Consider the following 11,314-nt stretch of genomic DNA (forward strand, 5'->3'; position numbering starts at 1 on the left):
TGGACAAGATGTCTGGACGAGCAAGACGAGCAGTTCCTAGAGGCCTAGAAAACAAATACAAACATGAACAAGTTTCTGGTTATCCCAGCCGCAAGAACTAGACCTGGCAACCTCAACCTCGAGCCCATAAACACTGGATATTCTAAGGAAGGCAGTCTACTGGGACTAAAGACGCCAAACCGAATCTTCAGCACATATCAAAGGAAGATCACGTTGTTGGAAACACTTAAACAGAACAGATTTTTAGGCTGGCCTGGAAAGCTCCTTTTTCACAAAGCATTGTCTACGCCCTATTCGGATTACCGTTCCGTCGCCTTGAACATCATACCACGTTCATCACGGTACAAGCTCCAGGCTGTACGAAACGAAGCAATCCTGGCGGCGAGAGGGACAGGTCGACCAAAACAACGACACCCAATTAAAGAACTACATGAGACACCATTTGTAGCCGATTAACATCCGCATACACAGAACATGAGACCGCATAGAGTATGTAGGAGGCACCAACTATGAGCAAAACATTAATGTTCACAATAACACCGCAGAACATATATACTGGGTAAGAAGTCTGGCAAGAGTAAGAGAAAACCACCCTGAACCAACATACTTAAGGTAAAGACATGCTATATAGGGTGGGAGGGAGGGAGAGAGAGAGAGAGAGAGAGAGAGAGAGAGAGAGAGAGAGAGAGAGAGAGAGAGAGAGAGAGAGAGAGAGAGAGAGAGAGAGAGAGAGAGAGAGAGAGAGAGGACACGGGAAGGGTATCTCTCATTCTCTAGGTGAACTGCCTCATCGACCCCGGGCCGTTGAGAAAAACTACGCACCGACGTTTAGTAAGTACGGCACCTACAACCAAACGGCGACAGAAACATTAGCATTAGAACATTCCCAACACAAACTTTGGACGCGCAAGGAGTAATGCTCTGCACCTTTATCTCTCATTAATATTTCATCTTACGTAGCTTACTACTAATCTCAGATCTCTCTCTTTTCTTTCTTTCGAGAGTAATTTCTTCATCCTTCTTATACATAGTGTACTGTACGGGACATGACGTCACATTTGGAGTCTCAACTGGCGACCGACCATCTTGACTGTCTGATGTGAGCCCCGCGGGTGAGAAAACTGACGGTCCTTGAAAAAGAGAGAGGGGGGAAGGAGAGAGAGGGGGGAGGAGAGAGGGAGAGAGAGAGAGAGAGAGAGAGAGAGAGAGAGAGAGAGAGAGAGAGAGAGAGAGAGAGAGAGAGAGAGAGAGAGAGAGAGAGAGAGAGAGAGAGAGAGAGAGAGAAAGAGAGAGAGAGAGAGAGGGGGAGAGAGAGAGAGAGAGGGGGGGAGGGAGAGAGAGAGAGAGAGAGAGGGAGAGAGAGAGACAGAGAGGGAGAGAGAGAGAGAGAGAGACAGAGGGGGCAGAGAGGGAGAGGGAGAGGGAGAGGGAGAGAGGAGAGGGAGAGGGAGAGAGAGAGGGAGAGAGAGAGAGAGAGAGGAGAGGGAGAGGGAGAGGGAGAGGGAGAGGGAGAGGGAGAGGGAGAGGGAGAGGGAGAGAGAGAGAGAGAGAGAGAGAGAGAGAGAGAGAGAGAGAGAGAGAGAGAGAGAGAGAGAGAGAGAGGGAGAGGGAGAGAGAGAGAGAGAGAGAGAGAGATGGGGGTGGGGGATTTACACAGCATTCTTATCTTTCTTCAACCTGTCTTATTTAATCTGAGTATTTTTCTCACCCATTTCTACTGTTCACATATTTTGCTTGCACCATCATTCTTACTGCAGCCTTGATCATGGATGACGTCATTTGCATCCAAAAAGCTGCATTGCATTAAGAACCCTAGCATACTCGAACTTGCCACCGTTATCACTTTATGAACATGCCTCTGCATTACGGGTTCTTCTCCAGACCTTGGGAGACACCACGTTCCCACACCGTACTGTCCGTAAAAGATGAAGACGCTACAGTATTCGCAGTATGGATTATAGCCCCCCCCCCCCACACACACACACGCACACAAAAAAAGTAGATAAATAAATAAATAGTATCGCTACAGAAGTTACTGACGCGCTAGAGGACGCAAGGTTAATGGTTAATGGGCACAAAGCAAAATAAGTGTGCTAGACATCAAAGGTATAAGCTGCAGAAAGGTGCATTAGTGGTTAATGGTTAAAATGCAAAATAAATGTGCTAGACACCAAAGGTTATGTAGTACTACAGGAAGGTATACTATCGGTAAGGGCAAAGAGGGGGTTGAGTTAAGGATATGCATTCGTCTGAGGAAGAACAGATTGTCAGAGCAGAAAGTATGGGATTCTGAAAGGATGTCGGAGTGGCTAGGAGGATAGGTGAGAAAAAGTAGAAGTACGGGATAGAGAGGAAGATGGAAGGAGTCGGAGTATAAGGGAATGAAGAACATCAGGGCGTCGGAGTTGCCAGGGTGACCAGGAAAGATTCAGCCAAGTTCGGTTCGGTTTGACAAGTCACAATACACTCCTATGATTATCGTCATAATCATCGACATCATTATGATAAATATAACCATCTGTGATAAATACAAGTACAACTGATTATGATAAATGAGGGTCTGCCTTCCAAAGACGGTCTCAGAGCAACTGTCCGACAATGCGTTTATTAAATGTTTTGTTAATTTAGACCTCATCTATAACTTGAGCACCGATGCATTCACGGTAATGCACTCTGCACCATGATTGCAGTACAGCAAAGTGAAGAAATCGCTGTTTAAATCTATGGGTGAAAGCTTAAATAAAATATTCATTAAATGCAATTGTCCCGAGAACACCTTTGGAAGCGCATGCCCTCAAAAATACATGATTATCCATGAAGAACGTAAATATAATCATCCAAGAAACATATAATTATTTTCATTTACGATATATATATGAATATACTACCCTATATAAATATGAATATGATCGTTCATGACTGTAAGAATAATTATTCATGATAAGATATAATCAATTATTGAGAAATTTACGATGCTCTCATAACTTTTTTTTTATTATAGACAAATATTTATGATGTAATCAATCACGAGGTAACCACATCCATAAATACTAAAGATATTAACTAGTAAAGAAGCAATTTTACATAGGTGATATGCCATCGCAATTAATACCGCTGTCTATCAAAATAAACAAAATTGGAACTGACATTTTATCCCTAATCCTCTTCCACTGCTTAGTAACAGTTCATCTATCCCCTTGCATTTTATCTTCATTCCTAATGTTTGTTGTCTGAAGAACCTCGGTAATAAGACTCGACACCCATCCCGGCGCGTCCTTCGCGCGAGTAAAGTTAACCGCCATTCTTCCCGCCCAGCCTCTGGCGAAGGCGCGCGGAATCGCGGCTTCCCTCTCGCGCGAGGGCGGTGTGGCCGCGTCCCTTTGGTTAGCACAGGACAAAGTTTCCCGCGCGTCGCGCTCGGTGTGGCCGCAGCATGAGGCAGCGTGAAATACTGAGGGAGAAAAAGGAGCATTATAGGATTCATCAAAGGACAGGGAGAATGTGATGGAAGTGCGTTCTCGGGTAGTTTTAATGGAACCTAACCTGGCTGAAAAAATAGCGGATAGGAGTGGATCAGAGATGAGAGTATCGCGAATATGGAGGACAAGGTAGATGTTTGCCTGGATCCGACGTCAGACAGCTGAAACAGATATAGATATAATCGAGGAGAGATAATTTCGCCAGCTATTGTTCAGCTATTCAAGATTGTGCGTCGAAGACAGGCGGATGTTTTTTTTATGGAGATAAGTGCTGATAACTGACTAGGGGTGGCTCGTTTGTAGCGGTAATTGTTCCAGGCTGCGCGTTTTAAACGGAGCGCTTTGGTGCAATCTGGGTCGCACCATGGGACACACATGAAGGTTCAGGGAATAGCTGTATAGGCAGCTCTTGGGACAACAACACTGAAGCACATCTGAAAATGGACGAGAAGGGGAAGAGGAATAGTTGAGAGGTTAAGTAAAAGTATGACAATCAGCTTTATCAAAGCACCTCTGAGGGGGATTAGGAAGTGGAATGTATGAAGTAGGAGAAAGGAGGACTGGAAAGTGGTCACTGTAGGGAAACTGGTCTAGAACACCAGTGGAAGTCTAAATCGAGAATAAAACAGAGAAGTCAAGGCACGAAAACGATTGCCTGCACATGTCGAAGTATGTGACAGCGACAGTGGGTGTCGAAGTTGGAGGGGAAGGAGCTAGGGGCGAAATAAGGGATGAGAGGGTGAAGGTGAAGTATCAGGAATGCGGGAATAGTGAAGTTGGGGGATGGATGAGGGGTTTCGGTGTCAATTTGGAACATGGGCGGTCAAATGGACAAAACAAACGACACTACTGGAATTGGGAGCAAGAGAAAAATCTCGTCGACGCGCCTCCTGACCGGCATCACGTATAGTGAGGCCAAGTCCGAGAGTTGCCACTTCAGACTCAAACTTGTAGGTAGAATAGCCCCTTTGAAATACATTATGGGAGCTGCCACAACTGGCCTACATGCGTGATTGTGCAGAGCAGTTCTACTGGTTATGAACTGTTTCGGCAGAGGACATCGGGCTATGGAACGCCATAGCCCGACCGGGGGAGGTAGATATGGTGGACAGGGAAGGATACTCCGCCAATATAAACAATAAAGGGGAGGTTTACGGAAAGTAATTTTGGCAAAATTGGTGAGTCTTACGACGGCCTCTTTAGGGAATGGTGTAACATTGTACTGATACTGCATCACAGTCCACGAGGCAAGCCAGTTAGTCTTCCCCACAATCTGACCAATCCTTGCCGTAGACAGAGCAGTTTGTCGTGGGAGATGAGACAGTTCTGGTACAAGTATTGAGGGAGGGATGAGGCTAGGCAGGAATTGGTTTGCAAGTGGTCAGTCAGGGTTGATAATGCTTTAACTTGGGATTCGGATACAATTGTGACAAGGCTGGAAGGAAACTTTTGGAGACATTGCTGGAAGAGGAGAGAGTTGTCAGAGTAAGGGGCCGTGGAGGGGATCACGAAAAATCGCCCCGATTAGTAGAAGGACTGGGGTGTGTGCAGGTGAGATTAGTGTTGAGAGAGGTAGTACTGCGGAGAGATGGCTACAGTTGTAATAACGGAGGTGGTGGTAGTAGATGAAGAAAGCTGTGGGGGTGGAGGAAATTAAGATGTTTGGAGGAGGAAGAATGTTTTCTGGAGGTTGAGTAAATGACCTGGATGCATCATCTGGACTGGACGGAGGTGATGGTCGGCGTTGAGGAGGGAGTAGAAGTAGCAGAGTTCAGAGTCGTGGTCAAAGGAAAGCCTGAGGTCAGGCTAACAAGAGAATAAAAGTCAGTGGGGCTATTTGATAGAGGGGCAAGCCTCGTTGCCCCTAATAGGGGGACAAAATCTTCATTAATGGTCACGGTAAGCCTGGAGTATGATGGGGAAAGCAGTAGTTCACTCCTTAGGGTCCCCGGGGAGGATAAGGGATATGTATTTATTTATTGAAAAAAAATTCTACCACGTTAGCAAACAAGGTCATTAGCGGCGTATATGAAATGCAGCAATAGGGCGAGGCTTGGGGCGAAGAATCCAGGTAAGGAAAAGTCATGCAGCATTATGACAACGTATTATGGCGGAGGGAAAAATGAACAATAAGGATAAAATAAATTCTGTAGAAAGCGCTGTAGGTTAGTATGGCTGTGAAAATGGTAGAGGGAATAGCAGACGGAGTACGAAGGCTATTCAAGACACAAAGCCAGCGTTTAATCCTCTCAGCACGCCTGTCACACTTTAGGATGTGGACAGAAGGGGATGAAGAGTAAAAGAAAAGGAGAAAAAACGACCATGCGAAATTAGTGGTGGCAAGGACTTCAGACCCTTTTCCCTACATTGGACCTTAGATTCTGGGATGGGGGTGGGGGGGTAAGACATAGGCGATTAAACGGGAATGGCCAATGGCTCCCTCAGGCCGTTCAATGACTGGCACAAAGTCAGCCTTTCATTCATTCATCATGATTCACACACGCTTTGGGAAAACGATAGTAACAGGGATTAGAGAAGGAAACGGAAAGGGGAAAAACCATGCAGAATTAGTCGAGGCGAGGGCTGAGGTTGGGGAGATCCTTAGCACTGGTTCCCAGTCTCCGTTTCCTAGACCCCCTGCCATGACAACGGGATTTAGGGGACGCAAGGCTTATGAAAATAACCGAAACTCGTCAATTACATCACTTACGTTATGGAGAATTCACTTTCGCTCTCATCTTTTCTCCACGAGACTGGGTGCCCAGGCTTATTCGCAGTCTACGTTACTCAACTACATTTTCCTCTTACTTTACAATTAGAAGATGGAAAGGGAAGGATGCTGAGTGGGAGAGAGGGTAGAATCAGAGAGAAGAGAAGAGGAGAAGTGAGGGGGACTCCCGTCTGCTCATACCCCAATCACAAATTTAATGAAGAAAAATCCTTCTCAAACCTCTAATTTTAGCACATTTGCTAGTCATAGTATCTTCTCTAATCACACAATCAGCATTTCTCTTGTATTCAAACCTGTATCTGTAAAGATACAAAGTAATCTCGGGAAGCAAGTTCCTGGTTTGCCCTGCAGAGAAAACGCAGAATCAATTCATAAGTAGAAACGAAGATATAGAAGTCGAATTTAAATCTGTTTACATAATGGTATTCACATAAAATTCATTTGCCAATAAAGAGCTAGGTAAGTTTCGTTTTCATCTTTATTAAATAAAAAAACAATTACAATTTGTTTAAACTTGAGGAAAATATTGTCTAAAAACTTCAGTAACTTTTTTGTTCCTCTCACCAGTACTTCAAAACAACATAAATTGATTTGATTTTCTGATTTTGGTGGTGGTGAGGGATTCAGTCATCTTGAATCCCAGATATTAGATCAGTATTTTCTTTTTTATAATTTTCCAAGACTGGAAAATTTATATAAACAAGGAATGACCTCTCCTGAAGTATCTCTTTTTCAAACTATTTGACTATATACAATGACATACACTGTTTTTTTTTATACAGCCTTCTAAGTTCCTTCTTTAAATAGAATAAAACAGAGTGAAAGTCATGTTCATGTGAATAATACTGTACTCCTTTCAGATCAACATTTTTTTGTTAAGTAAAATCAAAAAGCCAATGGCAAATCTAGAACTGCCAACCAAAACCTTACAATTTTAGACAAAAATGTTTGGCATCAACTCCATCTTATAAACAAATGAAAGGAATCTTAAATCTGGATTTACAAGTGTCATACCAGAACTGATAGAACAAAAATGCATATTCAAGAACAAGGTTAAAGAAACACTGTTTCTCTGAATACTTTCTTTCTACAACTTTCTTTAAATCCAAGAAATACAGCTGAGATGAGTACAGACTTCTGTACATTGAAAAGTACAAATACACAGACTTTCACAGACTTGTTGCTGGCTACACTCGCACTTTAGAATAATTCACAGACACTGCTTACAGCAGGACACACATCTTATTTTAGTTACTGTACACAACACTGAGAGCCCTAATGCCTGGTAGGACTCAATATCACTGAGGTGGTCCTTGCAAGGGCCCTGCTGAGACACTAGGGGGGGCCCTGGGACCGGGGGGGACCCTAGGGGGCATAGTGTCACCCCCACCACACAGTTTGTACCACACATGGCTGAGAGAGGCCTACACGCTCACTGGGTTCACCCACCCGCTACTAAGATGAGGGACTTGCTGCTGACGCTTCCATGGGGACCGGGGCTGTCGCCGCTGCCAGGGACTCGCACTTTGTAGATGACTCGGAGTTTGTGGTTTGGGTGGGGGGATTGCTGGGCTTCATGGGCATTTTTTGTGGGTTAAATACAGGGCTGTTTGCAGAGATAGGGGGAGGGGTTAAATTAGGAGTTGGGACTTTACCTAGACTTGGTACAGCTGTAGGTACTGGTGCAGGAGTCGCAGCAGGCGCTGACGGAAGAGGTGAGAATGGAGCTGAGGCTGGGGTGTGGGTGGGGGCAGGAGCGAGGGAAACAGCTGGGGTTGGAGTGGGGCTAGGAGCAATTGCAGGGGTCACCGCAGGAACAGGGGCTGGGGCTGGGGCAGAGGCAGGTGCAGGAGTAGCAGGGGCAGGGGCAGGGGCAGAGGCAGGAGCTGGGGCTGTGGTAGGGGCAAGGGCAGGGGCAGGAGCAGAGGCTGTAGCAGGTGTTGCAACTGAGCCAGAGGCTGGAGTTGATGGGGTAGAGGCAGAGACAGGAACTGGAGATGGAGTAGCAGCTGGGACAGGGGCAGGGGCTGGGGTGGGCACAGGTGTGGCATTAGGGGCTGAAATAGGGTTAGGAGAAGGAGCAGAAGCAGGACTGGGGGAAGCAGCATTGGTCTTATCATACTCAGTCAAAATGTCATGATTGACCAGTTTTACGGCTGTGGATATAGAAGTGGGTTGGCTGGGTGCATCTAATGGTGGTGAGTCCACATCCATTGGTGCATCTGGAGTTTTGGTTAACTCTGAGGCTTGTGCTGTAGTTGGTGGGGGTGATGATGGTGGTGAAGGGCAAGGTGATAATTGGGGAAATTCATTTTGCACTTGGGCTACATTAAATAACACCTGTGACAACTGAGATGCAACATAGGTATCAAGTATCTGGCTCATGACCAATGTCAATAGTCTGTTTTCACAATTAGCTAAAACCCGAGCATTGGCTGGCACTCGCGAGAGGTGCACCAGTGTGTTAGCAGCCCGCCGCACCATGTCCAGGCTCGTCCCCATCAGCTCAGGATTTTCCTTGAGGGCACTCACACCCTGCACATTAGCCACATTCATCGCCGCAGCCTCTGCCTCCTCGATGAAAGCCACCAGGAGAGAGACACACCCATTCTGCATGGCTATGACTCTAGCCACACCCGAGTCTGCAGCTGAGAAATAGTGGAGGAGATTGATGGAGAACTCACGTAAGACCTGGTCCTCCCCACGGCACATAAAGCGGGTCAGCTGGCCGCACAGGCTGTCTAACCGTGTGAAAGGTGGTGTTGCTAGAACTAAGTCTGTGTTCTGGTCCAGCACACAGAGCTTAACAAGGGCCTCCAGGGCGAGACGCTGAGGTGACAACGCAGACTGAAGAGATGTTCCACCACCTGGGAAGGGATCCTGACCATACGAGGCAGAACAGGTGGCCCAGTGTAGGAGGCCATTTAACAAGGGCCGTGAGATCTCTTCTGGGTAAATAGACAAATCGAGAGAGCCTGCCATGTTGGCCAGGGTGACCAGCGTGTTCTCATGCACATGGTGGAGGTAGGGCCACCACCAGTGTGTGTCCGGAGCCAGGGAGCTGCACCAGTCGCTCAGGTCCGCCTCCTCGTCACGGTCATAATGCGCCGTGGAAGGGGTGCGTTTGGGGTGCTCATGGTGCAGCAGGATTGTCTTGCCAAGTAAGGCTAGCAGAGATGCGCATTTGCTCATCACCTCTTCATTTCCTGGAATAAAGGACAGATTCCGGATCACAGTACCCACGCACATGACACGTCGACCTAACCAGTCCTGACCCTCAGTAGTTGTGCTTAACGATGCTTCATCTGGACTCCACGATTCCTCCTCTAGATCCTCATGAGGTCTTTTGAATCCACCACTTTCCCTCTTGGAGCCACTGCTTTCACGCCTTTCTAATTTTTCTTTAGATTCTGGCTTATTTTGAGATACTTCCTCTTGTTTTCTCTCAGTTAACTTATCACTACTTGGTTCCTGTTTCACCACAACACTACTGTCTACATGCACTTCATTGTCCTTTTTCAAAACACACACTTCTTTTGTCTCCCTTTTCTTATTGTCACTATGGTCCTCCATTGGTTCCTTCTTTAACTTCTTAAATATTTCGTCTAGTTTGCTCTTCCTTGCATTATTAACTCTATTTATCCTTTGACTGAAAAGTTTGTCTGTTGACTCAGTATCTTTGGAGTTGTCACACTTTTCTCTAGAAATAAGGTCCTCCATCTTCTCCACCTTCTTTTCCTTTAACTCTGCCAACACATCCACCACTTTCTCCTTCTTACTCTTTTCCTCTTTTTTCACTTCCACTATCACTTCCTTCTTAATTTCCACCTCCTCCTTGACCTCTATCAGCTTCTCTTTCTTGAGGGACATCTCCTCGATCCTGCCATCCTTGCAGGGCATGAGGCGAGTGAAGGGCAGGGGAGGCACCGAGCTCTGCATGCTGCAGATAATGTGGGCGGTGCACTCACCTCCACCCACCGACCAGGTGTCTACACCTGAGCTGAAGCCCTCCCACTTGTCCCACTCCCGGCTGCCTTCACGCATGAACAGCTCACCATCCCGCTTCACGAATTTAACCGTCTTGCCCGTCTTGGTGATTAAAGTGAAATCCTCCGCCCCCTTTAAGATCTCCTCCTTGTTCTGCAGGTCATGATCCTCTAACTTGCCCAGGTCTAGCTCGAGGGTGGGCGATGGTGGCGGCCGCAAGTACCAGGGTCTGTCTGAGTCATCATGCTGCATTGCCTGTGGACAATTCATGGTTTTCAACACTTGCAAACTTTGCAGAACTGAGTGACTGATAAGATAAATATAAATACATACATACATACACAATGTGTGTGTGTGTGTGTGTGTGTGTGTGTGTGTGTGTGTGTGTGTGTGTGTGTGTGTGTGTGTGTGTGTGTGTGTGTGTGTGTGTGTGTGTGTGCATGCACATATTTATATGTATACATGGTTTTATCATATGAAATATTACATATCAAGAACAAAGCACAGAAAAAACTCAAAATGCAATTCACCTTGACCCTTTTGTTAGCTCCCGTGGCCTTCTCATCACTGCCAAGCTCCAGTTCTGAGCAGATGTCAAACATGTTGATAAGGCCCCTTCTGAGGTGTTCAATGAGGGCCTCTAGGAGTCCTGGCATGTGGTGTAAGCCAAAGTAAACTACCGTTTGGTCATCAAACAGGAGAATGTTCAAGACATCTAAGGCCCAGGTCACTTCCGCAGCCAGACCACACCTGTAATTACACAAAAAATGTTTGAAAACCATTGCTTTAATTCTGAGTGATCACAAAAATAATAATAAAGAGAAAAGCAAGGAGAATTTCATATAAAAATGCATACAACAGTAGTATCGGTAAAAATAATAACAAAAGAAATGAGAGATAAAAGTTTATTGCTCACCGCAAAGACATGAGTAGCCTCCAGGGGTCAAGAGTAGGAAGGTCAGAGCGGGTCATGCGCTTCCTTCGTGCCAGCACCGGCAGCACCGCCTCAACACTATCAAGGGGGAATTGATGTTTGCCAGTGTAAACACCATACATGCTGCCCCCACACTGAATGAACAGAAATAAATGGTCAAAATTAGTTTCCTTTGGAAAAGTA

At 46.0% G+C, this 11,314-nt stretch overlaps 1 protein-coding gene across 4 annotated transcripts in view; it reads right to left on the reverse strand.

The window, feature by feature from the left end:
- Positions 1-6,670: 6,670 nt before the first annotated feature.
- Positions 6,671-11,314, reverse strand: part of LOC113827858 (trithorax group protein osa) — a gene marked incomplete at its 5' end in the record, with an annotated part of 64,421 nt that continues 59,777 nt past the window's right edge. For all 4 annotated transcript variants that reach the window (XM_070133947.1, XM_070133946.1, XM_070133945.1 and 1 more), the window contains 3 exon segments: positions 6,671-10,452; positions 10,728-10,947; positions 11,114-11,265. In XM_070133947.1, coding sequence (XP_069990048.1) covers positions 7,666-10,452; positions 10,728-10,947; positions 11,114-11,265 — 3,159 coding nt within the window.

This window comes from Penaeus vannamei, chromosome 19 (assembly GCF_042767895.1).
Source record: "Penaeus vannamei isolate JL-2024 chromosome 19, ASM4276789v1, whole genome shotgun sequence".
In the NCBI taxonomy this organism is placed as follows: Eukaryota; Metazoa; Arthropoda; class Malacostraca; order Decapoda; family Penaeidae; genus Penaeus; species Penaeus vannamei.